At 55.5% G+C, this 25,423-nt stretch overlaps 9 protein-coding genes across 9 annotated transcripts; 6 read left to right on the top strand and 3 right to left on the bottom strand.

Annotated features, from left to right (window-relative positions):
• The first annotated feature begins 1,641 nt into the window (after positions 1–1,641).
• Positions 1,642–2,817, top strand: F5144DRAFT_208192 (kinase-like domain-containing protein). Its single transcript, XM_066782993.1, has 2 exons — positions 1,642–1,999; positions 2,072–2,817. Exons 1-2 carry the CDS (start codon positions 1,833–1,835, stop codon positions 2,745–2,747), a joined length of 843 nt encoding a protein of 280 aa, XP_066645456.1. The 5' UTR covers positions 1,642–1,832; the 3' UTR covers positions 2,748–2,817.
• A 548-nt stretch (positions 2,818–3,365) lies between these two features.
• Positions 3,366–4,323, bottom strand: F5144DRAFT_592115 (uncharacterized protein; the record flags this gene model as incomplete). The annotated part of the gene is made up of 2 exons (XM_066790334.1): positions 3,366–3,973; positions 4,212–4,323. 2 exons carry the CDS (start codon positions 4,321–4,323, stop codon positions 3,366–3,368), a joined length of 720 nt encoding a protein of 239 aa, XP_066645457.1.
• Positions 4,324–4,643: 320 nt separating this feature from the next.
• On the top strand, positions 4,644–5,887 carry F5144DRAFT_569826 (uncharacterized protein). Its single transcript, XM_066788725.1, has one exon. The coding sequence runs from the start codon at positions 5,045–5,047 to the stop codon at positions 5,468–5,470; it is 426 nt and encodes a 141-aa protein (XP_066645458.1). The 5' UTR covers positions 4,644–5,044; the 3' UTR covers positions 5,471–5,887.
• Positions 5,888–6,011: 124 nt separating this feature from the next.
• F5144DRAFT_647151 (uncharacterized protein) lies at positions 6,012–9,989 on the top strand (the record flags this gene model as incomplete). The annotated part of the gene is made up of 2 exons (XM_066792904.1): positions 6,012–9,211; positions 9,251–9,989. The coding sequence occupies 2 exons, from the start codon at positions 6,012–6,014 to the stop codon at positions 9,744–9,746; spliced, it is 3,696 nt and encodes a 1,231-aa protein (XP_066645459.1). The 3' UTR covers positions 9,747–9,989.
• A 143-nt stretch (positions 9,990–10,132) lies between these two features.
• F5144DRAFT_629106 (uncharacterized protein) lies at positions 10,133–10,961 on the top strand. The gene is made up of 3 exons (XM_066792365.1): positions 10,133–10,370; positions 10,450–10,685; positions 10,741–10,961. Exons 1-3 carry the CDS (start codon positions 10,224–10,226, stop codon positions 10,850–10,852), a joined length of 495 nt encoding a protein of 164 aa, XP_066645460.1. The 5' UTR covers positions 10,133–10,223; the 3' UTR covers positions 10,853–10,961.
• Positions 10,962–13,078: 2,117 nt separating this feature from the next.
• F5144DRAFT_647155 (cytochrome P450) lies at positions 13,079–15,059 on the bottom strand (the record flags this gene model as incomplete). Its single annotated transcript, XM_066792905.1, has 4 exons — positions 14,581–15,059; positions 13,783–14,508; positions 13,615–13,696; positions 13,079–13,487 (listed from the first exon to the last, which is right to left on the bottom strand). The coding sequence occupies exons 1-4, from the start codon at positions 14,957–14,959 to the stop codon at positions 13,079–13,081; spliced, it is 1,596 nt and encodes a 531-aa protein (XP_066645461.1). The 5' UTR covers positions 14,960–15,059.
• A 3,022-nt stretch (positions 15,060–18,081) lies between these two features.
• Positions 18,082–21,265, top strand: F5144DRAFT_208288 (BRO1-like domain-containing protein). The gene is made up of 5 exons (XM_066782994.1): positions 18,082–18,235; positions 18,321–18,561; positions 18,634–19,342; positions 19,392–20,643; positions 20,693–21,265. Exons 1-5 carry the CDS (start codon positions 18,228–18,230, stop codon positions 21,072–21,074), a joined length of 2,592 nt encoding a protein of 863 aa, XP_066645462.1. The 5' UTR covers positions 18,082–18,227; the 3' UTR covers positions 21,075–21,265.
• A 524-nt stretch (positions 21,266–21,789) lies between these two features.
• On the top strand, positions 21,790–23,258 carry F5144DRAFT_647159 (RTA1 like protein-domain-containing protein). The gene is made up of 3 exons (XM_066792906.1): positions 21,790–22,126; positions 22,247–22,681; positions 22,780–23,258. Exons 1-3 carry the CDS (start codon positions 21,911–21,913, stop codon positions 23,023–23,025), a joined length of 897 nt encoding a protein of 298 aa, XP_066645463.1. The 5' UTR covers positions 21,790–21,910; the 3' UTR covers positions 23,026–23,258.
• Positions 23,115–24,968, bottom strand: F5144DRAFT_208307 (cytochrome P450). Its single transcript, XM_066782995.1, has 2 exons — positions 24,013–24,968; positions 23,115–23,960 (listed from the first exon to the last, which is right to left on the bottom strand). Exons 1-2 carry the CDS (start codon positions 24,847–24,849, stop codon positions 23,205–23,207), a joined length of 1,593 nt encoding a protein of 530 aa, XP_066645464.1. The 5' UTR covers positions 24,850–24,968; the 3' UTR covers positions 23,115–23,204.
• Between the last annotated feature and the right edge of the window lie 455 nt (positions 24,969–25,423).

Consider the following 25,423-nt stretch of genomic DNA (forward strand, 5'->3'; position numbering starts at 1 on the left):
ATTCTCGACGGTTCTCCCACTTCCCTTGACCCGGAAGCCTGCCTCTTCCAGTCTGCTCCGTTGCACCGTGCATATTATGGTCCACCCTTTCCCTCCGCTCGCCTCGCAAAATTTGAACCTGCACCGCACAACTCACAGAGAATTTACACCGAGGGGGCATTCTGCGGGGCGAAGATCGTCCAGACTGGGCGTCACAACACGGGGATGCGAACATTTGCGAAGCACAACCACTCTATCATCCCCATCCATACGGGCGGGACGCAGCTTTGCTCGTGGAGTCTATCGGCGGCTCAGGACTTTCAGAGTAGGCAGCAGGATGGCAGACCGCTGTCCACGATTGGCGACGATGGACGGCGACAAACGCTCGGTGGTGACGACAAGACGATATGCACAATTTAGCTGCAGGCTTAATTAGGTGACCGTGACTGACATGGCCCCAACGCATCGGAGCCTCGTGCAGAATCGTCCTCTCAGGCAAGGATCTAGGCACGCGAGTGTGCCCATATTTGGGATCGAGGACCGACGAGATGCAACCGGCCGCGGACCGGTCAATAAACTGCTTAGCCCGCCGTTGGGGGGAAAGGCCCATGTCCTTGCAACCCCTCACCCGACGTGTTTGTTTGTCTCATGTGCCTTGGTAGGCAACCCCGAGACTGTGACCGTAACTGCATGTCCCTGCCAGTTGAGGGTTGCCCCGCATTTTCGTGTTGGCTTGGTAGGTCGTGGGCGGGAGTGTTGGCGCTTGACACGCTTGACAGGGCGAACATTACGAGCCCTCCTGAAGAGGGGTGCTTCCATGTTCAGAAGGAGTATTAACTCCATGGCACCAATGATAGCCTGTGCAAGATACATGCCGCTTCGGTTGACCTGTTGTTGGCTCTGAAGATGCGTTCACGCGCCTGAACGGAGAGCCTTGCCACGCACTGAGGCGGCAGAAGCCCCGAGGAAAGCCCTGAACGTCCTTGGCGCTGCAAGAGAGAAGTATGGCTAAGGCCAGTTGGAAGAGCGAGGATCCTCGCGGTGCGAAGTGTCTTTCAACAGCGATGCCAGTGTGGTTTGGTGTATAAAAGCCCGACCATCACCGGCCCATTTCATGAATCCGCTTTCTCTTTACCAGCACTGTCCCGGCTTCCAACTTTCGTCCGCGTCTTGAAAAGATCAATCTCTCTGCCTTGGTATTAACGACAGTAAATACCGCCACGATGTGCACGAAGCACGTCTACACCAAGATTTACGAGTGCGGCAGGCGTGTGAAGGAGGACATCAAGTTTGACTTTTGTGGAAACATGTCGGCGGAAGACCATCAGGTTAAGGAAAACGAGCTCGGGTCGACTAGAACGAAGGGAGTCTGCGGACGCCACGACTGCGCGGTTTGCAACCCAACATAAGCGACATACACTTCAAGCTCCGCGGGCTCCGCCTGATGGTGAGAACTCTTCTTTTTTTTTCTTTTTTTTTTCTTTCTTTTGTTGATAAGGGGATGTCAGGTCGTTAGTAGTGCAGGTACCTAACTGGGAACAGTTCCCGGTTCCGGCATGGTTCTCTATTAACGGTTGGGTCCAACATGTGCTGGATGTGGGCGAGGATGGCTGCCGGGGACATTCTTGGCATTATTGCAACAGGGAACGAGATTGGGGTGATTGGGCACACGTGATTCTCTTGTGCCAGAATGGGATTGGGAAGGCAGGCAGACCGTTTTGTGTATCCCTTACCTAATGTCATTCGTATCCCTATAAATAATAGTCGTGGCTTCCCACCCTCGCCCTTCAAAATATTGCAGCCGTACACCTGCTTCATTGTTAGTTCGCCTTCCAACCGATCCATCCCCGGCAATGCCCCTTTACGGCTCGACCTGCAGTATCGAACCCGCTTTTCCGGGTGCCGTTTTGAAGAAACCGCACCAGGTGACAAATGAAGGCATAGAGAAACGGATTGCGAACAATTTCTTCGTGGAGCGGCAAATTCTCAAGAGGCTGGGCCAGCACCCTAGGATCGTCAGGTAATTCCGATGCCCAGTACAGGCCCTTTAATCGGGTACTAACTCCGCGATCTTATCGTTCGGCTTACTTAGACACCTCGGTCAACAAGAAGACGGCATCCTTCTGGGCGAGGCCAGCCACGGCAATCTCCAAGCCTACCTCGACGAGCACCACGCATCGACCTCACTAGCCCAGCGGCTACTCTGGTGCCGGCAGCTTGCCGAGGCCCTAAGCTATGTCCACGCCCATGGTGTCCTGCACTCAGACCTCCGCCCAGCCAACCTCCTCGTCCACGAGACCACCCCAGGCGCGCGGGATCTGCTCCTCGCCGACTTTGGCGGCTCCGTGTGTGAGGAGCTCGGGGTAGACGGGCTGTCCCTCCCCGATGGCCCCTTTTACAGCCCCGTTTTTGGTTGGCGGTCGAGCGTCGCGCTGGACCTATTCGGTATGGCTTCGACGTTCTACACGATCCATACCGGTCGGTGGCCGTACAAGGCCACGCCGGGACGGTTCGAGACCTTTGATGAGCGGGTGGAGTGGGAGGAGAATGTTGCCTATCCCAATTTTAAGGAGGATAGGTTTCCTGAGGATGTTGACTCTCTGCCGGCGGGAGATGTGATCTTGAAGTGCTGGAGGCGGGAGTTCGCGACAGCGAAGGAGGCGTTGGCTGCTTTGGATAAGTCTCTTGAAGAACAGGGGTATAGGGGCGTTGGGTCAACAGCTGTAGGAACAAAAGGGGGAGTGTCAATGGCCACCGGGGCTCGATAGCAGACTGATAGAGTGGATGGGTAACGACTAGAACGTTAGGGGTAGGTTGACCGGTCCGAAGCGATCCCCACCAAGCATATGCTTCCAACAGGACACGATTGTGGTACCGGATGCTGTGTCAAACCCCCCGTCTGCCACACTACCTTGGACGTTTGGGCCTGTATCCGTAAGATTCGAGGATGACTGAACCTGAAATAGGACCCACCGCGACCTGAACGGGTTGCCATGAGGCGAGTATGATAAATCTTATATCGTGAATGTATTCGGTGGGTTCAATGCAATTCCGCTGGGTACAAGTTGGAATCTGGGCCTCACCACCTCCGGGACACGACATGGCGGTTCTGATTGACCTTCGGGTCGCAGGTAGGTAGTGCCCCTCCTTGACGGAATTTTGAACCAACAGCTTTATAGTTCCCCATTAAAGCTATGTTACTCCCGGCTCGCATACCCAGGTGCCAGCTACATGGCACAAGACTTCACTCCCGCACAAGCCTGGCCCAACCCGGAAGCCGTGCAATTATGAGGCATCGCAACAATGGTTGAGCCACAAATCCGCCCGATGTCCTGATAGAGCTTGTTGGCGGGGTACGGAGGCCGACCGACAACTGAGAGCTGGCGTCAAGCTTTCCGTTTGGTGACGCGATTGGACCTTCCTCTCTTGAGGGCACCTTGTTTCGGGCGTGATCGGGCTGGTGACAAACGCTGCAATAAAGAAGCAACGTAACCGGGGGGGCGCTTCGCCTCTTGAAGATTGATCCTGTGTTCGCTGAGCATTGTGTAGGCCCGGAACTCTTCAAAGCTCCCCCATATCTTGACGGGCTTGCCCGTCCGCCGCGTATCAATGAGGTCGACAATGTTGACAAGAGTGTTCTTGAGTTGTTTCTTGCATACTGCGACCAAGTCACTCGGATCAATGCCGACTTCTTGACAGAGGGCCTGGTAGCCGCGGAGTCTTATCTCTTCGGCGGTGAGTTCTTGTTCTTGTTCCTCTTCATCGTTAAAGTCGCCGAGTTGTTCCGGCGGGGAGAAGAAGTGGAGCTCGAGTTCCTCTCTCATGGTGATAGTGCGCTGTTTGGTATATTGTTGGGAACCTGGCGCCCAGTTCTGCGACGAGGCCAGTCGACCAAACTCATCGTCAAATGATGCCGCGTCGTTGGGTGTGAAATGCTTGTACTTGGAAAAGTGAGATTGCGAGGGCGGTGGAGCACCCTCGTCTCCCTCATCTGCTGAGATGCCGGACGTTGGCGGAATGATATTTGAAAGGCTGGGGGTTGTCAATTGTTTAAGAGAACACATCCACGTACTATGCCATCTGTCTCACTTGTACTATGACCCCACCAAATCCGCGAATATAGTTAACCCTAGCCCTGTGACATCTGGAAGTCAACCCGGGTGTAGCCAAAGTCCTTGACCTTGTTGACCGAACGTAGCTTAATAACGGAGAATTTGGCCTGGGCGCAATACTCGTGGAGGTCGGCGAGTAGGCCCTCCAGCGAGTCATAGCCGTGAGAATTGAGCTTGTGGTGCGGTGGAGGGTTCGAGAACGGAAGTGCATCGCCATTGACAGCATCGACATCGGAATCGAGATCTGAGAAGCCGCGCTAAGTGCTAGAGGTGTCCGATTCGGACGCGGACAACGTTAATCTACGCAGAATTAGCAAGCGATTCGAATGAGGGTAGTTGCAGCCTACTCAGACGACATCTTGGTTGTTTTGTTGCGGTTGGTGGTGGTGATGCGGTGGCTTGGCTGGATGCCGCGAATGTGGTGGGGGTTGGGGGCTGAATGCGCACTGAAATGCGGCTGCAATTACAGGGCTTCCGTGTATTGGCACCTGGCAAGGCTTTCATGGCATTGACAAAAATTCCAGATGTCACAGGGCTAGGGTTAACTATATTCGCGGATTTGGTGGGGTCATAGTACAAGTGAGACAGATGGCATAGTACGTGGATGTGTTCTCTTGTTTAAGGAACGTGACACGCGACGTGAATGTGCCCCTCAACTTATGGGCACAAATTTTTGACAAGATGGAAAATAAGACGGAAAACAAAATGCAAAACAAGATGGAGAACAAGATGGAGAACAAGAAAGATGGGTCAAAGAAAATGTTGAAACTTGAAAGGAAAGAGCGAAAGAAAGGAAGGAAGGAAGGAAAGCGAAATTGACCTAATTAGCCCCCAACTAATACCCAAGGCAGTCGTGATCGACCCAAAATTACCTACTTGCCATCACAGTTCTTCAATTCTGTCCGAGCCATTCGAGGAATCCCGAACCCCGAGTACAATACCTATTGTGTATTATGCAATTCCGCCATGCTGCACACGAGCCAGGAGCTCCAAACAACAACCCTGCGGCATTTCGGCCTCGCCGAATCAAGTTTCTCCATCCTGGATACCGTCAAGGAAACGCGGTGTTTCTGTCGTTGCTGGCACTCGATGATGGTGGCGGCAACAACGGCGGCGGAGGTATCGATTTCGACACAGCTCTGGCGGCATGCGGCCTCATCGCCGGCAACCGGTGGAGCGATGGCTTCTTCTCGTCAGACCGCGGGACCGTGATCGTGGAGCGCCCAGGAGACGGTATCTTGCGCGAACCGCAGTACTTCTTAAGTTCTTCCAACTCCCCGGCCGGCTCGATCCTCCATACCCCATCATACCGCGTTTTTTTGACTGGCCCTTTCCACATCATGATTTGCCGCCTCTCTGGCAGGGATGGGCGGCGATGAAAGCCGCGGGAGGACAGCGCTGCGTGCTCTCCAATTACGGTAACGGTGTGGAAACGGCGCATCTGCTACCGGCCGCCGAAGACGACTGGTAGGTGGGAGTACTAGGGTTAGGGCTATATATGAGGAAACTCGCGTGTCATACAAAGATTCCGTCTTGCCATTTGGGGGCCTGGGGGTTCACAGCCATCGTCATTGCCGCGAGAATTCCGCTGGCCAAAACCCAGTCCGTCATGCTGGCAACGGCGTGGGGGCTGTCAAAGGCTGGGTCGTTGAACCGCGCGTTGCTCAGCCCCTGAGAGAGGTCGGTAAGGCTCCAGAGCTGAAGCCCAGCCCCAGCCCCCGATTCCCCGACCCTTTTTCCGCCTGTTTCTCCCACATGGACGTACCTATGTACATACTCCCCGCACAGCACCTGCAGCCTGGCGGGGTTAACCGCCCATTTTCAGCACCCAACTCTGACCGCCGTACCCAACGCTAAGGGGAGCTGTTTGTCTTGCTGTCTGTCTTGATATATCCATGCTCAACTCGGCTCCCAGAGACAATGTCTGGCCTCGAGCCCCTTGTGGCACTCTCTCTAGCGTGCAATATTTTTCAGCTCCTCGGCGCCGCACGCGACACAATCCGTACTGTGAGGCAGGTGTACCAGTATGGCGAGCTCGACCCCGCCCTCACCGACCACGCGACACGCCTAGACGACCTCTCCAAGCGCATCCGGCCAACGACGATGTCGACGACAACGACGCAGACTGCTGCGCTCGGCGCCGGCCAACGGAACGCCGGCCAACCAAGGCTGACAGATCAGGACACGCAGCTCCTGGGGCTCGCGAACAGGTGCCTGAATGCAGCACGGGACTTGCGCGAGGAAGTCAACTTCTTAAAGGGCCCTGATACCAAGTCCAAGCTCGTGGCGATGCTGAAGACCGCGGTTAAAACAGCGTGGCGGCATAGGCGGCTCGACCGGCTGGGAAAGGAGATGCTGGATGCGGAGCAACTACTGCAGACGGGCCTCTTGACGAGAATTTTTGAGCAGACCGAAAAGGCTATTGGCGGCCTGGAGAATCTCGATTCGACCCTACGATTGTTCGTGGAAGAGTACCGTGCAGGTCGTTTAGGAACGGTCGAACTCGTACGCACCGAGGCGACCCAGACGAGGAAGAACGTTGCCATCCAGATCAAGCGCAGTATCCACGCGGTAACGAAATCCACCATACAAGAGACTACGCGGGTCGAGGGCTCCTTGAAGAGGCACATCACGCAAGAAACGGCCCAGGCTCAGAGGTTGCTAGGGAAGCACATTTCAACGGCGATTAGGAGCAGGGATGCGCGAGAGCGAGCTATTCAGTTGGAAGCTCGCAGGGAGCGGCTCCTACAGAGTCTCAAGTTTGATCGCATGAACGAACGCAGGAGCATGGTTGCCAAGTCGCACCCCGAGACATACGAGTGGGTGTTGAGAGACGGGAGCGATGCTAAAGAACCCGCGGCGGCCGATGCCGACCACTCCTGGGACAGCTTTTCGGATTGGCTTCGGTCTACGGAGCCGGTATACTGGATTAGCGGTAAGCCCGGATCAGGGAAAACGACGCTGGTCAAATATCTCCTAGACCACTCGCAGACGCGAGCCTTTTTGGAGCAATGGAGCCCTGGTACTATCATAGTCTCGCACTTCTTCTGGCGACCCGGTACCCAGATGCAGCAGAGCATCAGAGGCCTCTTTTGCTCCCTCCTCCACCAACTACTCGACAAGGACAAGGCATTCCTCGACGGTACCCTTTCAAACAACATCAACACGTTGGATAAGGATGTGGAGACAGACTGGTCCTACAACGAACTTCAATCGACCCTTCTCGACGTGATGGTACATTACCCGAGGCCGATGGCTCTTTTCTTGGACGGGCTCGACGAGGTGCTTCCTGCGGACGGCACCCTTGCGCTTCTGGATGTTGTCGATATCCTTCAACAATCCCAGGGGCTCCAAGGGAAGATCAAGCTGTGCCTAGGTGCTCGTAGGGAGCCTTTGATACAGCGGAAACTCTGGGCATGTCCACACCTACGCCTGGAGTACCTCAACTATGCCGACCTTCGCCAATACGCCGAGGGCACACTTTCAATCTCGGCTCAATACGAAATCTGCGTCCCTCCAGGCTGGAAACTATCCATGCACGATGGCGATGCAAATGGCCACTGGGTCGATTTCAGCTTCGAGAAGCCACCGACTCCACCTGCGATACGATACTGGCTCATTGCTGAGCTTGTCAGAAAGGCCGAGGGAGTCTTTTTATGGCTCTGTCTGACAACCAAAACGGTCATGGAGGCTCTCTGGCAAGGCCAGATGTTCACCGATCTGCAAGACCGAATTGACAGCCTGCCGAGCGACCTCAGTAAGCTGTACGCGGACATGTGGGCCAGGGCAAACGGTGACAGCGAGCATCCCGAGCATCAAAAACGAGCTGCCCTGTACTTCCAGCTAGCCATCAAAGGTCTGTTTAGGGATCGTTTGACTCCAACAATCGCCACAACCACGGATATGGCCAGTCAAATCCTAGACCGAAACTCGTATGACGCCGGATTCGCGACGTCGTTAGTTGAGTTATGCAAGGCTAAAATGCGGGACGTCGAAATCAGATGCGCTGGTCTCCTCCAAGTCGACCCAATTCCGGAAACAGCTGATCTCTCTGGGCTGATGCCTTGGTATGGCGACGAGTATTACAAATTGATTCCTTACGCTACACAAGAGCCAGGCCCGAACCCGGTGGAGTTCGTCCATCGGACTGCCTCCGACTTCTTGACCGACTCGGCGGAAGGCTTGATGATACTGGGGAAGCACGAGATCTCGGAATGGTATCTCCGCCAGAGGATTGTCGCGGCAGGCCTCGCGCGCTGCCGGTTGTTCCGGGTGGGCCCGTTGGTCCGGTATCTCCCTGAGGATGAGCGCTCGGTGAAACCTCCACATTCTGTGTACAGTTACCACAACCGCCTTTGGCACCATTTGGCATTGATCGATTTTCTACTTCATACATTACCCGATGGAGACGAAGAAAATGCGAGAGGCGAGTGTGATAAACTGCTCCGATTCTGTGAGCAGCTCTTCGAATCTGGCCAGCTTTTCAGACACTACAGACTACTCCGCAGTAGCGAGGACTTCTGGGAACAGGGTCAACAGCCGGATGGCCTTCAGATACTACATGTATACGAAGGGATTGTCAACCGGGAGCATGAGTTCCTCCTTGAGGCCGCATCACTGAACCTGAACATCTGGTCCTTCATCTGGGCCAAGGTCCAGAATTTGCAATTGAACAAGGAGACACTTTCCGAGCTTCTTCTACACGTTTGCAACATGGAGCTTCCAGCTTTTCCCTACCTGAATTATCTTCGGGTCGACGTTGGGGGACATTTTTCCCCAAAATGGTTGCACCACATAAAACCCGGCTCTTACAGCACCTTGGCTATCGATTCAGGTCTGAATCTCGCTAGGTTACTCCTCGGACGGGGTGCTTGTCCTTCAGGCAAATGGCCTCGACGGATCGGCAATCAATACAGGACCAGTCTTGACGCGGTATACGTTCTTGAGACACCTCTCAAAGGCCTCATCTCTAGTATTTGGCAGGTGGACCGTGATACGTCTTTGGCGGATTCGAACCTCGCCAGCGCTTTCCTTACCTTTATCCGACTCTTACTGTCAAATGGGGCTGATGCTGATGGCGAGGAGTTCAGAGTCGCCTACCAGGTCCAGGACGGACACCTGTTTGAGAGGCCACTCCAGTTTCGTGACTAGGGCGGCAGGAGAACTTCGGTGCAGGGAATCGAAGGTATGCGCTTCGTCCTTGTTTACCCCCTCTCGGTGATCCTCGCTCGAATGCTCCAGAGCTGGAAGAGCCGGTTTCCAGAGATCGGCTCCTTTCCGGAAACGCGAGATACCATTCAGGATGCGACGATTCTGGGACGTTTGACTCTCATACTGCACTCTAGAGGCACACCCGCACGAATGTGCTTTGTGGAGGCAAATGAAGAGTTGGATGAGGAGCTGATGTGGGTAACCCGAGAAGCTGAGCGAATACTCCAGGCCCAAGATCGAAAGTCTTGTGGGGTTCCTATTCCTCTCGAGATTCAACAAGGTTTGTCCCGGGTTCTTGAGCGCAGGGATCCCGGGGGGGCGGAGGAATGGCAGGCATCACGGCGGCTCTTCGAGGTGTTTCAAAAGGCGGGCATGACTTCAATATACTGGGGAGAATGGGAGGACGGGTGTTCGATAGAAAAAGCGTGTACAATGGGGAACTGAGTCTGACCTTGTTTTACGTATCAAGTACCATACACTTTCTGTTGCCCAAACGGAACTTTCCCTGAACAATCGAGTTGTGAAACGGAATCAAGTTTGTGATAGATGCAACTGAGTGGAAGACATAAAAGAAGCAGCAAACAGTTCGGATAACAGGTTTCGGCTGGAAGGGAATCTGTCAACCAACAAGAAAACATGGTACTCTAATCGAGTAATTACTCTCCGAGGGCGTAAGGGAATGTGACCTGGAGTGTTAGTATATATTTGTGCTAAACAAACTGCCGCCGTCATGCTGGTAGCGGAGGTAGCTAGCACAGCACCCGCCACGCGATCAAGCACCTCCGGCGAGCCTCGTGTCTCTATCCTCATTTAAACTTCTTCTAGCTATTCCCCCTCAACCCGGGCTAGTTCGAATCCCTTTTTACTTTTTATTTTTCTTTTTTCAAAGAAAGCCAAATTTCACGCACCACTCCCATCACCATGTCGCTCTCGCAATCCATAACCACAGCGACCGCGCGTCATCTTTCCTGCAGAGCCCTAGCCTTGCTCTTTGAGCTCGCAGTCCAAATCATCCTCTTCTATATCCACGCGACCGAGGGCGGTATCAATGATATCAAGTTTCTAGGCGTAAGCCCCCTCATATCCCAACTTCCCACCCGACCTCCCCTTCCTCAGACCAGCCCGACTAATTACAATCCCCTTCTAGCTTTGGTTCGGCCTCATGCTCAATGGAAACCAAGTGCTTACCTTGGTGGATCTTCGCCATCGCCTGCGCCGTCTCCCTCCTCTGTTTATCATCTTCTCTGACCTCGTCATCTCAATCCTAATGGGCGCGAGCCTGTTACACGACTACCTCAATTGTTGGTCTCACTTCGAAGCGGGCCGCCCGTTTCGATACACCAAGCTTTTCACCGCCCAGTTTTACTTGGTATACACGGTTCTGTAAGCCTCCCGCCCACCTCACTTTATCTCGCCCAAACAACTAACCTTCTCGCTGGGCGATGCATGCCATCCTGATATTTTTCTCGGCATACGACTTTTTCCTTTCTGAACGCCTTGAGCAGAGGCCCAGACATGGGGAACAGGTCACGGGGGATTACTTGGCCTGATTTTGCTTTGATACTGTGATCTTGCCCGACGGCCCAAGCTCAAGACAACATCACGGTCCGAGGAACACGTCAATAGTGATAGCCATTTGTATACAATTAATAAACACACTCCTCTAATGTTCTGCCCGTAGTTGAAGAAAATGATCGATAGACAAAACATTTCGGGGTGGTGCGGACAGGGAAAAAGGTACCTAAACAAACGGTCGAGTTGTGCACGTGTTGTTTCGGAACAAGATGTGTTTGAAGGTTGAATAGGTACCTATGTCCAAGGATCGGACGAGTAGGTACCGTAGTAGGCACGAATATTGGGATATGCTTGTTGTCTGTTATGTGACTTGCTTTGTGGCTCGCTTGAACAACAAGCTTATGTTCCCAAATCGCTTCCACTTAGCTCTGGCTTTATTGCTGTTCTCACCTTCTCCTCAGTCTCGGCGCCTCCCAGTCCCATTTATGATTTAAGGCTGTACCGAGCGATTCCGAGCCACATTTTCTAACGTCCTACATCCCAATCCACGACCTCGGCCCACGATTCTCGCGTCACTGCCACAGCGTCATTCAACCAACACCCCTCCCGCCGTCTTGGATATCTACGCTCATCCCTTTCCGCAAACCTCATTCTCAAGACGCTAAGGTTTCCGTCCATCGTTCGCATCACCACATCCGTTACCATGTTGCACCGGCAACTTGTCGAAACCGTGGCTGAGGCTCATATTTACTGCCGAATCCTCGCCCTTCTAGCCAACTTCAGCTTCTTCTTCGTTCTCCGTCATGTCGGGATCGACGGGGGTATAAAAGTCGCGGAGTACTGTCATGTAAGTCCTTAAGTCCATTCATCGCCCCCCACCCTCAAATCAATGAGCCCAGTGTTAACAATGCTGTTTTAGGTCCTAAGTGCTATCATATCCAGTATCCGCGAGTTGATTTTGCTGGCTCGTCGCCGTCATCGACTTTATTATACGGAAGCGTATTATAATACCGGCATCATATTTGACAATCTCTGCCTCATCATCGTCACTGGGGTGATTTTACGCGATTACAAAAACGCTTTGGGCCCCCCAAACATCGAAGAGAGTCTTCCAGCCCGCTATATCGATCTTCTTACCGAGCACGGTTACCTCGTGTAGTTATGCATTTACGTAAGTTTCCATTCCCCCCACGTTCGTTTTATCTGGCTAAAGAAACTGACACATCGATGATTTTGAAGTATCATACAGGTCACCCTTATCCTGGTTGCCTGCCTCGACTTTCACCTCCGGAGACGCCCCGCGGGTCGGTCAGGCGCTGAGCATGAGGGAGAACTGCAGTAGTGACGGTGGACGCGTTGCCCTAACTTCGCTAGCCTGAATCTAATTGCTCGGTGATTTAAGTTGTCGGAAAACTTGACGGATCGGCAATTGTCGGTTGGTAAAGGCGGAAAAGGTTGTCCGAGCCAGCGCCATCAAATCTCGATGAGCATGTCCATAGCCACAGTCATTTATAGACCATCATTGCACTTCTTATCCCATGTTGTATTCATAGTTCAATGCCTACCTGTTGATTACTAAAGTGTGATAGCCTCCACGTCTGGCCATGGGCTAATTCTAGACCCTGGAGAATAGCCATATGTTATTCGCGGCCATGACGCGATGCGGTTTTACACAGCTCCTAGCCTCCTAGCACCTGATACGACAATCTGTGCGTGCCAGAGCCACTCCGCAAGGCCTCCAAGGGTCTCAAACTCGTTCGATCAAGGTCAGACATGGCGCACTAGGCCCCGTTATACCATTCCCTGTCAGTGACACCTCGGACTTCAACCCAGACATTTCGTACGAGGTGGGGCGGACCGCAAATCACACAAGATCTCACGGAGGGGACAAGTTTGAGGCGTTGTGGACTTGTGGACTCAGGTCACGTAAACACGAGATAGTTATCTCAATCAAGTACAATTGATGGATAGACTGACATCCGGCTTTCACTACGCAGAACCCATGGTCCTAGAGGCCGAATATAACCATCGCGAGATCAACGAACAAATTGAGCAAAGACAGAAAAGACGCTCAAAGCAAAGAATACTTCTAGTGCCACCCGCCGTGATATCGCGCTATCAACCTCATTCCCCGTCCTGCAGTCAGTTGTATTGAATCCCCGGCCCCAGCCAGCCAAGCACATTATCCACTGTCTGTGTCCCCTTCAACCTCCCAGCCAGCAACCCCCACCCACCACCACCCAACACCCCCCCCACCTCAATCATACCCTCAACTCCCCCATCACCTCCCGATACCCCTCCAACACCAACCCCCCCTTCCCCTCCCCCCTCACCGTAATCCCAATCTGAAACGGACTCGGCTCCAAAATCACATGACTATTCGTCGCCTGCGTATCAATGGGCACCTGCACCCCGGTACGCGGACACACCTTTGGACCCAAATTGAACGCCCACAGCACCGCGGCCGCGAACACAAAGGTCTCGTCGTCGACAATGTTCTGCCCCAGGCAGGTGCGCCGGCCCCACCCGAAACTGTGCATGCCCTGGCCCTCGCGGAAGTTGGGGTACCGTGTGAGGGGCGCTTGGAAGGTTGGCCAGGAGGGGTCGAGCCAGCGCTCGGGCCGGAAGTGCTCGCCGTCGGGGTATTTGCTGGGGACGCGGTTGAGGGACCTGGTGGGGGGTGGAGGAGGGTGGTTAGCTTGGGGGGGGGGGGGGGGGGGGTTGTGGGTTGTGGGCCGGGGGGTGGGTTGGTTGTGTGTAACCCGAGGGGGTGGTTGAGGTGGGGGTGAGGACATACCATTCGCAGGCGAGGACGATCGTGCCCTTCTTGATCTTGACACCCCGGTATTCGTCGTCTTGTTCTGCTTGATGCGGCACGCCTGTGTGGTTGGCGGTCTGCCGTCAGCTTATTGCGCAACAACAGGCCCGAAAGGGGACGGGGAGGATGTGGCGTTGCGTTACTCACCCAGTGGCACCCCTGACCTCCACCGCACCGTCTCCTTCATGCATGCCCTGACGGTGGGCAGGTCGGCAAAGTCCTGCATGGTCGGCATGCGGTCGCCGCATACGCGGTCGATCTCTTCCTGGGCCTTCTTTTGCCACTCCGGGTGCAGCGCCATGGCCATGAGGAAGAATTTGAGCGGCCCGCTGATGGTCACCACCCCAACCAGATTCAAAAACCCAATCATGCAGCTTGCAAACACCTCCTGTTCCTCCTCCTGCTCCAACTCCCCATTCCCCTCCTTCCTCACCTGCTCAAAATACCGATACGCCCACGTATCCCCGGGCAGCTCCCCCCTCCTCATCCGCTCCTTCGCCAACCGAAAATTGTTCAACCACCACGCCCGCTGCACCCGCTCCCTTTGCACCTCATAATTAAACCACGGATTCACCACCGCAGGCAGGTACCACAGCGGGGTGAGGGTGTTAGTGATTGGGCCCGACACGCTCATGCAGTGCAGGGTCTGGTCGGCGCTGTCGCCGTTAGCACGCCCTTGCGTGGCGTCGTCCCACGCCAGCCGCGACATGACGCGCCCGCAGTACTCGCGCGTGTAGTCGAGGAAGCGCGCCGGGTCGAGCAGCAGCAGGCCCAGGTAGCGCTTCATCTCGCGCTCGACGTGCCCGTAGAAGTGGTGCTTGTACGCCTCTGCCATGGCGGCGTGCGCCCATTTGCGTTGGGCTTTCCAGATGTCTAGGTTGGGGGGGTTCGGTGTGAGTGGCCCGTGGGTGGGAGGTTGGATTAGAGTTGGGGGGCGGGACTTACCATGGCGGTCCATTAGTGCTGAGTAGGCGGGGCCCTCCTTGTGGCGGATGAGGGAGCGGATCTGCGGCCGGCCCGAGTAGATATGGCCTCTCTTTACCAGCAGTTCCTCGGCGATCTTCTCATCTGAGATGATGAGGAATGGCTGGTTCAGCATCTTGGTGTAGTAGATGGGCCCATGTTCGTCGGCCCATTCCTTGAATTTTAACCAAAGTGAGAATCGGGGGAGGTCATGAACACGGCCCACGATGGGAAACAGTTGTGGCCCCGGGAACTTGGCCTTGGATCCGACACTTTTCCTCCATGATACGATCTGCCTGATGGCCGAGTAGAGAAGGCTCGGGATAGCGAGGTAGAGTAGAACGAGTGTAAGACCTTGCATCTTGGCGGTCTAGAAATTCACCGGTGGGGAAATGGCCTGAGAATGACGAGCAAATGGGTCGGTAGAGGGGGGAAGGGGGTTCTGACCGAGACCGCGAAGGTACTAATAAGATCCACGGTCCCCTATGGCCCCATAAATAAATAACAGCGAGGCATCCCATCTTAGTGGGATGTGCCCTGGCCTGGTTCATAAGTGTCTCACTAGCCTGATCTTTCCGAGATGCGCAGCTGGACCCTGGCTCGTGGCGTGGACCCAGTGCCCGAATAAGCAAGTTTGTCACTCGGGAGCACTGTTGTACATGCTCTGGCTCTCGGCACCAAGCCAAACCCTCTTCGGACCAGTGACCACCTAGCAAGGCGGCCTCGCCTACTGGGAACCCGACGTGGAGAGAGTCCGTAAAGGAGGGGCACCATCGTTAAGTCGGCGGATGAGACGGAAGCGAAGTGGAGTGGTATCCTGGTAGGTGGAATCCCGGTTGTTGAAAGGAGGATGCAGTTCTGCTGGCCAATTCTGAACCTGTCATAGTCGGTGCGAGGATTCAGTTGCTAAAGTGCCCGGGATGCTGGCGGTGATTCAGCCTATAGTGTGCAAGGAAAGAAATGCTGTGTAGCGCGCCCCAAGAGTCAGCAACCGGGCATGGAGGGGGAGGTTTCCTGGCACTAACCATGTGCCCACAATGCCGGGCTCCCACATCTCGGGCCTGCAAGGTACTATCGATTAGGTCTCCCCTGGGTGACTTCCCGTTCCCCACGGTGCAAGACCGCTTCAACCCGGATTTCTTTGCCATCCTGAGTGGTGGTACGGACCCCATGATGTCAACTTGACAATCTGGCTTCACATGTTCCCGTTTCGGCTAGTGGTGGCTTATTTAGTAAATTACCGGTAAGGTTATTTCGGCACTAGGTCTCAGATTTTGCGCCACAATTCCCCATTGACAAGTACTGTGTAGTTTGGCGCTGAGATTCTGTGTGCAGTCCTGTCGAACTCGTCGGCGAGAAGCGCGGAACGGTAAAATGTGCTGAAATGTGCTGAATTATCCCGTTCCCGCACAAGCCAAGTCTCACAACATAGACGACACCCGACAAGGATAATTTGTGGACATTGGCATGGGGATGTCCGGCCTGTGGCCGCCTGACAAGCAAATAGAGTGCCGTGCCGTATCCAGCCTTTACTGTGCATGGTTGCATTGCCGAAGCTGCGGGCCTCGCAACCGCGGCGTTGGGACGAGAAAAGTCCGAAATCTAATAATACGGGCCAGTCCCCGTTGCATGGACTGGGCCAAAAGGGGCGAGGACAACTTCCCTTCTATTCGGATCAGGAACGGCCAGTCCGGGTCCGGCGACAGACGAGAGGTGTGATAGCAGCCGGCTAAGTGAATCGCCAGTGGAGCTTGTCCTGAGTCGCGGTGAGAAAAGTAGCTGTTCTGTGGTTGCGCCGGGGGTGTTGTGCAACGATGCACAAGACCTGCGGTGATGCTGTCTCATCGAGCTGACAAGGTAAACCTGACACCATGAGGCTTAACACCCAGGCCATTTTCAGGTCTTGGACAAACGGGCCGGGAATCGGAGTTTCCACAGCAGGGTCGTCCTTGCGTCGTCCTTGCTTGGTGATTACCCGTATACGACGAATGTTGTGAAAAGCACAACAGAATACTACGGGGGATCATCTGAGACCACAACGGATCATTTATGCGCGTGATTGACGGTGTGGATGGACCACCATGGTCTCGGGTCTTCAAGATGAGTCGGAGAGCCGATCCGGTCGGTCGAGTTCCTAGCAAACCCACTGGGCGGGCCGCAGACCGCTGTGCCGGGCACGGTTAGCTTCACCGCAAAATACCTATGTGTAGTAAAGGCAATTCAGATGGCAGGGCTTGATGGCAGCAAGCTGAGGTACAACTTGAAAGGCACCACGCTGGTAGGACAGCTTGTACAAAACCCAACCTTGTGCTGTGCTGCCCGGCGGATACGCAGCCCAACTAGAAGAGCCAGACGCAATGGCCAAAAAAAACCCGAGGTCTCGCCAGCATGCAGCCCTTGGACCGGACTTGAAATCGGGAATTTGGAAATCGGTTGCGATGTCGGGGTGTGATCGGGCATCTTCGACTGTCCACGGTCTCTGGCATCAAGTTTGCAACAGTTGAAACGAGTGGTAACACCAGGGTAATTCGGAAGTCGGGACCGAAAGAAGCATTGAAAACCGAGAGCATTCCCGACCCTGATCCCTGGAAATCCGGTGATATCGAAGGCGAGTGGTGGGCAGTTCTCGTTGGGTTGCTGCAAGGTCTCAACAAAGGATGCCGTCGCCTTGCGCGCATTTCATGGATTGCATCTTGGGGGAGATCCGACGTACATCCAAGTGGAGGATGAAGCGGATCTTGCGCGTGTATGGCTGCGTTGTCCGGGCATGGTGTCGGGTTAATTTGAAGGCAGCCGAAAGGTGACCGGCCGAGACAAGGAAGTCAGGGTCACTGCATCAGCCGGGCTGGAGCGAGTGACAGAACGCCTCAAGGACGCTGCATGACAGATGGAGGTTGCACGGCAGGTTGGAAGCTCGTTGAATCATCAAACAAGAAAATGGTGGAAACCATCTAACGATAGGAAAGAAGGTGGCATCGTCTCGGCTGAAAAGCCAGCTGCTGGATGGCTTCTCGCGATGATGGGAGAAACCGGGTGCCGATGCAACCGGCGCACCCGATGGACCTGGTGAATATGTCGTGATGCGGTGGTGTTGTCGAATCCCACGCTTTCGATTCCTTTTTCTTCTTTTTGGCCAGCTCCGAATCTTTTTCGCCGGGGCGCCCAGCCCTAGGTAATTAATAGGTCCCGTTTGTGAACAAGAAAAGTACCAAAAGTCACCGTGGCCTCCTGCGGCCAAGCGGTATTAAGCTAGACATTCGTTGAGAAAACCCGGGGACTCAGTCCTCGGCTTTGTGGGGGTCGTGTTGTGCCTTGAGAGTGAAGTGAGAATGGCAAGATGATGGTGAGCTTGACTGAGACGGAATGGAAAGATTGGCCCAATTGGGCAGTTGTTTACGGTGCCTTGAATACGAGGCATCAACAAACCCGCTGCATGGGTGTGGGTTGCGCTGGATCTGAAACACCCCGCCAAACAATCGTCCCATCAGAACAGACTCCTGAAGGGCCAGGCGGTGCCTGATGACATCAGCCCATGCTAGCTTTGAGTTTTGACACTTAGGCGGCTCTGCAAGCTTCCTAGGCACGAGGTTATTCCCAAACAAGCACTGCGGTGCGCAACCGCAGTCAAAATGACGACGTGAGTGTACCCCGACACCCCGCCGCGACCTCGGCTCCCTCCATCCCACCATCTCCCCCAATCTTGCTGACTTCGATGGCTACAGCTCCAACATCTTGTCGCTTCCTTTTCGGAAGTCGACTCAGCTCTCGCTCGCCTCGTCGATCCGCCAGTACATCTCGAAGAAGTACGACCAGCACCCGGACATGTTTCGCCATGACCTCGAGGTCATCGACTTCTTGCGCCGCGACGCCGTCAACTCGCGCGACGCCCACCCCAGCGGGATTAAAAAGTTGCAGACATACGCCGGGCAGCTCGTGGGGATGAATGGGAAATTCCCTGTCGATGTAAGCACTCCTGCCACGTGTTCTGGTTTTTGGGGATCGGCGGGCTGACAGGAACTGGGGATTGCATCACAGATCGGCGTCGACTTCACATGGTATCCCGCGCTGGGCTACCACACCGAACACCCCCTAGTCCAGAACAACCTCACATACGAACTCATGAACATCCTCTACAACTTGGCCGCATTATACTCGCAGCTTGCCATGTCATCCAACCGGGGCAGCACCGAGGGTCTAAAAACAGCAGCGAGCTACTTCTCCCAAGCCGCCGGGGTGCTAAAACACATCAGGACCGAAGTACTCCCTGAGCTGCGCATGCCCAACCCGCCGGACGATATGGATGACGCGACGCTGGAGTCCCTGACGGAGTTGTTCCTGGCCCAGAGCCAAGAATGCTTTTGGCAGAAAGCCGTGATGGATGGATACAAGGACGCCTCGATCGCCAAGTTGGCCGCGCGGGTGTCGGATCTTTACAACCTGGCCGGGGAGGCGGCGATGCGCAGCGAGGCCATTAGCTCTGCTTGGATCCACCACATGAGCGCGAAGCACCACCACTTCGCAGCCGCCGCTCAGTACCGCGCTGCTTGCGATTGTTTGGAGAAGAAGAGGTACGGCGAGGAGGTTGCGAGGCTGACTGATGCTGTCGCTTGCGTCAACGAGGGGTTGAAGGAATGCAGGGGAGGGTACATCAACAAGGCCGTGGTGGACGATCTTCAGGGGCTGAAGAGACGAGTGGAGGATGACCTTAAACGGGCCGATAAAGACAACGACATTCTCTACCTCCGTGAGTCTATTACACAAACCTCTCTCTCCGCCATACTGACTATCAGCAGAGATCGTTCCACCAAAGTCCGAACTGAAGATTCTTGAACGCGCGAACATGGCCGTGGCTCGTGTCCCGCCGCAGGTTGCAAGCCCGCACGAGTACATGGGGGACCAGGCCGAATTTGGGCCTGCCCTGTTCACCAAGCTGGTTCCATTTTCCGTTCATCTGGCCGTTTCCATTTACGAGGAGCGGAGGGATCGTCTCGTCAACAATAAGATTGTCGTGGAGCTCGAGACCATGACCGACAAGCTGCACGAGATCATCTCCAGCTTAAACCTCCCCGGCTCACTTCAGGCACTTGAGAAGCCGCTAGGGCTGCCTGGCACCCTTACCCAGCACGCCGACGAAATTCGGCAGGCCGATGCCATCGATCGACTTCAACGTGGCCTCACGGACATTGAGAAGCTTTGCGCAAGTGATAAGGCGGTGTTTGACGAGGGCCGATCGCTGCTGGCAGCCGAGGAGGAGGAGGACAACAGTATGCGGCTGAAACATGGCACGCAGCGATGGGCGCGGCCAGAGTCTCGGCTCGATCCGAGCCGCGATGGTGGTTCCAGGCTGTGGAACCAAGCCACCGAGATCGACGGTTACTTTGCGTCAAGTACGTCGAGTGATGCGGTGGTCCGCGAGAAGTTCGCAGCGGTGAAGGACACGCTAGCCATCCTCGCCGGCCCTGACCGAGGCTTGATGGACTACATCCCGAATAGCAGGAAGACCGAGATCCCCGAGCTCCTGAAACCAGCCATCGGAAGGCTGAGAGGTGCTTACAACGACGTCCTGCGTCTCGAATCCCGGAGGAGAAAGCGCATCGAGTCTCTTCGGGCCAGAAGCCGTGCCGATGAGATCAAAACGGATATCCTTGGCGAAGCTGCGCGCCTAGAACGGCTATATCCCAACACTCCGATTGTCCCAGCACATTTTGAAGAGTTCTTCGACAGGCGTCTCGACAGCCTGTACGAACCCGAACTCGAGGTTGTGGAGAAGGAACTGGCGGATCAAGAGAAGACCATTGAGGATCTCCAACGGGCCAACCGAGATTTCGAGGCGCAGAAGAGGAGCATCGGCGAGAAGGGGAGTCACGAGAGGGAGAAAGCACTGCAGCGGCTCGATAACGCGTACTATAAGTACAAGGAGATCGTCAGCAATGTGGAGGTCGGGAGGAAGTTCTACAACGACCTCAGCAGGATAGTCGAGGGGTTCCGGAACCAGGCGCGCCAATGGGTCAACGAGCGGAGGAAGGAGGCGCGCGCCCTCGAAGAGTAAGCCAACCACCCCCCTCAATCTTGGTTCAATACTGACCTTGTACAGTGAAATTTCCATGCCACCGTTATCGTCCCTCTCGCTCAACCCCACATCACCGCCCGCCCAGTCTTACCAAGCCCCAAACCCAGCGTCCTACTACACGCAACCCCAGCCTCAGTCTAATCGGCAAACCATCCATGCCCCACCGCCGGTTGAGGCGCAGATCCAGAGTTGGGCCGACAACGTCCAGCCGCAGCAACCCCGGCCAATGCCCCCCGTCGCTCCCGTCGCCAGTATGCAGGGCGCATGGACCCCTGAGATGGGGATACGATTCAGCGGGTCGCCTGCTACCGGCGGGAGTAACAAGCCTCAGTCGGGAAGACAGGGGGCAGCGAAGCCGCCTGCGAGAGGGCCGTGGGACCCGAATACCGGGATTCGGTTTGGCTAGGGTTGGGAGCTTGGAGTTTGGGAGCTTGTAAGGGATAGAAAAGAAGAGTCGCCAGTCAACCCGTTAGTCGCGCTGGTGGGAACCGAAACCAACCGTAAAAGGTGCCGATGCCTCAGGAGCGCATGATCCGACCTCGGGCACACCCACCGAACACCCAAAGATGAGAAGTGGCATGAAGGGCAGCACTGGACGTCCTAGTCTCGCCCCACCCATGGACAAAGTCATTTCCCGTGGATGGTTGAGCATAACCACCTATCGCAGACCTCTGAGCATTGTTCCTGTCCCAGAGAGGCCTATCTCGGGATCCCAAATATGTCGCTCTTCACGTGCAAGACCACATCACGCACGCTTGTTGTGTGAACAGGATACCTCGGCGGCCAAATGGGAATCGTTTTATCGCAATATTTGGCTCCAGTGAACGCAACACTCGGTAATGGCAGAGCCTATCTTGGTCGCCCCCGTTGTTTTGGCGGGGGCCCAAGATTGACGACGCCATCGCATTCGTCGGATTCGGATACGTCTCCAGGAACGGAGTCAGGGGCTAGCACGACCCACACCAAGAAACATGTCGTACCCTGCGTCAGCTCGGTTTTGATCCGAGAGATGTCGCGCGGCCGTCGTGGACAAATCTTAATGAAGTACTTGATAATGATACAAGATGAAGACCTTAGACATATATAGCCGCCTTGCTGGGGCAACCTTTGGCCGTACTGCACCACATCAAGTTTTCAACAGTCTGCCACGTTGCCCTACGCTTGCGCTTTCGTCTCCTTGCTTGAGTACGACTTCTTCTCTGGTCGAAACCGCGCCGAACGCGTGAAATCCCCCCATACAAGATGGCGGACGAAGTGGTCTCCATCTGGCCATACAACCCATCCTTCCCGGTCACCGTTCTCGCCACCGCCCTCTACGGCATTATCCTCCTCGCCATCTTCTACCTCACCATCATCAAGTACCGCGCCTGGTTCTTCACCACCGTCGTCGTCGGCACCGCCGTCGAAGTCCTCGGCTATGCCCTCCGCTGTTACTCCATCAAACAACCAACCCAAGTCGTACGTCCACGCCCTCCAATGCCTCCAGCCCCCCCCCCCCCCCCCCCTTCTGTTCCCACCCCCTTCCCACCCCTCCCCACTCCATAACTTACCGACTAACCCCCTCCCCTCACCCCCCAGGCTCCCTTCGCCGCCTCGCACAGCCTCATCGTCCTCGCCCCCATCCTCATCGCCGCCGGCAACTACCTGCTCATCGGGCGTCTCATCCGCGCCGTCCTCGACCCTGAGCGCACCCGCCACCGCGTGCTGGGCATCCCCGCGCGCTGGCTCACCCGTGTCTTTGTGTGCTGTGATGTGGTGTCCTGCTTGGTGCAGGCGAGCGGGTCGGGGCTGGCGGCGGCGCAGAACTGGGTGGGGAGGATGGCGGAGGTGGGGGTGGGCGTGTTGATTGGGGGGTTGGTGCTGCAGACGGTGGCGTTTGCGGTGTTTTTGGGGGTTTTGGGGAGGTTTTGGGGGATGGCTACAGGCACGGGGGGGGAGTTGGTGAGGGGGGATGCGCCGGGGGGGTGGCGAAGGGTGGTGGGCGCGGTGGTGGTGTCGAGTGTGTTGATTATGGTATGTGTGTCCCTTTTGGTTGTGGTGATGGGCTCTGTTGGGCTGGGGAGAGGGGTGGCTGTGTGATAGGGGTTGTTGTGCTGACTTGGACACTGCAGATACGCTGCATCTACCGCGTGGCCGAGTTCGCTGAAGGCATGGAAGGATATTCGTTCAACCATGAGTGGTTGTTCTGGGTGTTTGAGTCGGCGCCGATGCTCATTGCCATTGGGGTATTCTGTGTCTTCCACCCAAGTGCCTACCTCGGCCCTGATGGAGCTTCCTACAAGGTTGGTGAGTTCGGTGACTCGGAGGGGGCTACCGAGCTACGCACAAGTTACGACAGCGGCCACGGTCTCCGTTGAAGGAGCCCATGTCCTCTGGCTCACGGTCTAAAGCGGCTCGCCGACAACGTGGCTGCGTTGTTGGTGCACGATGTCAGTGTCACGAAATCAGCATCATCAAGTGCATTATGGTATGGGTTCCCAGTATAGAAGGTATTAGATTGGTAATAAAGAAGATATCATCCAAAGCCTCACTCCATTTACCCATGCCTCCACTTGACACGCATCTCGGCTGTTTCTGGCGGTAGCATAAAGTTCAGCAACGACTGGCGCTTCCCCGGCCTCTTGGTCACCTCAACATCATAGTTGAGAAGTACATAAGCAGTGGCCTGTTTAACCATTTGTGCCACAAACCACCGCCCCGGGCAAGCATGTCTGCCGTATCCAAGGGGCAGGAAAGTGGCGGTTATGCTGGTCACGAGCTCTCTCTTTCCGGCCGGCAGGGGGCGGCCTGCATCCTCCGCCTCGTCGAAATCCCGAGAGAAGCGAAAAGCATCAAACTTCTCTGGCTCCTTGTAATTACTCGGATCCATGTGGACCATCTGGGCAGGGAAGACGGTGCGGACCCCCGAACCCGCTGTGATCCGGACGCCGCCTCCGAGATCGATGCCCTCGCCGCTCCAAACGTCCAGGGGCATCAGATGGACCATTACATCGTTTAGTCGCATCGATTCGCGCACGGCCGAGTCAAGTCGGTAGAGGGCGTCGACGGCCTCCTTAGTGGCGAGCCCCTTATGCTCGCTAGAGACGCGGGCGCATTCTTCTTCCAGGCCACTGACGAACTCTTCGCGAGACGGACTGCAGTAGATGTCCAATACAACGTGCGCAAACACCCAACCGATGGCGAAGACAAACATGGATGTCAGCGCCAGGATGCGCGTGGCGATCTTGGGGGCTGTCATCTGCTCCGGGCCGTGGTTTTCGGCTACGGCTATCAACCATTGGATCACATCGCCCTGGAACAGGTTAGACCAAGTCGAAAACGTGATGATCGTTGTAGTTACATACCGGGCGGTCATCGTTATCTTGGCCCTTCTTCTCCCTATGCCGCTGCAGCCGCTCCTCCACCATCGGCACCAGGATCTTCATCAACCGGCGTTGATGGTATCGGGCCCGCATTGCCATCACCGGCGCCAAAGCCGGCCTAATCGCAGGAGGAACGCAGTTGATGAAGCAAGCATCCACCAGCACGGCATTGGCATACAGCCTCGACCGTTCCAGGTACTCCTCGTCCCGGCACCCGGGTAGCCCAACCATGATCCGCAGGGCCGCACGAGCAATGATCTTCACCATCGAGTCCCATGCATTTACCACGGTCCCCTCCCTGGAGTTCCCCCAATGCACCCGGAACGCAGCGTCCCATTCCTCGGCCATGATCCCAGCAAGAGCGCCCATGTTCTTGGGGGCCAGGTTCTTCCGGACAATGTCGAAGTGGATCGTGTTTGCGTACACATCCTTGTCCGTCATCAAGTACTGGAATTGGGCATTCTCAAGCAGGGCGTCGAAGCTGGACACCTCGTCCCGCGGCCGGTTGAGTAGGTGCAGCATGGATGGCGGCAGCACGACCACGGCGCCGCCAATCCACATAGTAGGGAGGGCGAACGGCTTGCCGAGCTTGGAGAACTTCTCGTAGCCCTCACGGACGACGACTTGCATTGAGGTTATTGACCTCATGATACCCAGTCCCCATGCGAGCATGCCGCCCCCTGGGGCAACACCCACGGTGTCGAGTTTGGCCCATATCTGTTTGTTGCGCTGACTCCGCCGGAAGTATGTCACTGCTAGCTGGAAGAGTAACCCAGCTGCGGCAAGCACTAACACCGATGTTTGAGTTACCCACGCCATGGTGATGGGATTGACGAAGACACTGGAGTGAGACAGTTTGCTGGGTTCCGATATTACCTACCCAACTCCAATGCAGAAAGATCAACGGGTTTCGGGCGAGTCCGCTCCCATGTGCGGCTGTCTCTAAGTCTGCATATCAGAATTTGTGTGGCTGGCACAGTCAGCATCATCTGGAGGGGGGGTCAGCGTGTCTCGGTCAAGGCCCCCAAGGGGGTGTGTACCGAGCCTGAGCGGGATCATCAGAGCCTTCGGCTCCTGGCCGGCGCTTCTTCCTCCTGCAGCCCTACGGCGAAGCTATTCCTGTCGTCCGGCTCTTTCACAATCATCACCGTCTCCAGGACCAATAGGATGAGGAGGCCAAAATTCCCACGATCGACAAGCGCTGAATGTAACCAAGGTCGGAAGGGCGAAAGCAAGACCCTCCCCGTTAGATACATGCTCACTAAACCAAGAGCAGTGCCACGGCCCGTGCATGCCGAAAGACGTGGCATCTTTCTTTCAATGTAACGTCAATATCAGACGAACCAACCGCTTATGGCTAATCATGACCCAACCAAGGTCCAGAACGCGGCGT

This window comes from Chaetomium tenue (assembly GCF_020726465.1).
Source record: "Chaetomium tenue strain MPI-SDFR-AT-0079 chromosome Unknown F5144scaffold_3, whole genome shotgun sequence".
NCBI lineage: Eukaryota > Fungi > Ascomycota > Sordariomycetes > Sordariales > Chaetomiaceae > Chaetomium > Chaetomium tenue.

What these genes read in the sequence shown, in the direction of transcription:
- F5144DRAFT_208192 (XM_066782993.1), top strand. Translation starts at nt 1,833, where the DNA reads ATGCCCCTTTACGGCTCGACCTGCAGTATCGAACCCGCTTTTCCGGGT. An exon ending in CAGCACCCTAGGATCGTCAG is followed by an intron (nt 2,000 to 2,071) that starts GTAATTCCGATG and finishes CGGCTTACTTAG; the next exon opens with ACACCTCGGTCAACAAGAAG.
- F5144DRAFT_569826 (XM_066788725.1), top strand. Translation starts at nt 5,045, where the DNA reads ATGCAATTCCGCCATGCTGCACACGAGCCAGGAGCTCCAAACAACAAC.
- F5144DRAFT_629106 (XM_066792365.1), top strand. Translation starts at nt 10,224, where the DNA reads ATGTCGCTCTCGCAATCCATAACCACAGCGACCGCGCGTCATCTTTCC. An exon ending in ATGATATCAAGTTTCTAGGC is followed by an intron (nt 10,371 to 10,449) that starts GTAAGCCCCCTC and finishes ATCCCCTTCTAG; the next exon opens with CTTTGGTTCGGCCTCATGCT. An exon ending in TACTTGGTATACACGGTTCT is followed by an intron (nt 10,686 to 10,740) that starts GTAAGCCTCCCG and finishes ACCTTCTCGCTG; the next exon opens with GGCGATGCATGCCATCCTGA.
- F5144DRAFT_208288 (XM_066782994.1), top strand. An exon ending in CAACGACATTCTCTACCTCC is followed by an intron (nt 19,343 to 19,391) that starts GTGAGTCTATTA and finishes GACTATCAGCAG; the next exon opens with AGATCGTTCCACCAAAGTCC. An exon ending in GAGGCGCGCGCCCTCGAAGA is followed by an intron (nt 20,644 to 20,692) that starts GTAAGCCAACCA and finishes GACCTTGTACAG; the next exon opens with TGAAATTTCCATGCCACCGT.
- F5144DRAFT_647159 (XM_066792906.1), top strand. Translation starts at nt 21,911, where the DNA reads ATGGCGGACGAAGTGGTCTCCATCTGGCCATACAACCCATCCTTCCCG. An exon ending in TCAAACAACCAACCCAAGTC is followed by an intron (nt 22,127 to 22,246) that starts GTACGTCCACGC and finishes CTCACCCCCCAG; the next exon opens with GCTCCCTTCGCCGCCTCGCA. An exon ending in TGTCGAGTGTGTTGATTATG is followed by an intron (nt 22,682 to 22,779) that starts GTATGTGTGTCC and finishes TGGACACTGCAG; the next exon opens with ATACGCTGCATCTACCGCGT.
- F5144DRAFT_208307 (XM_066782995.1), bottom strand. Translation starts at nt 24,849, where the DNA reads ATGGCGTGGGTAACTCAAACATCGGTGTTAGTGCTTGCCGCAGCTGGG. An exon ending in AAGATAACGATGACCGCCCG is followed by an intron (nt 23,961 to 24,012) that starts GTATGTAACTAC and finishes AACCTGTTCCAG; the next exon opens with GGCGATGTGATCCAATGGTT.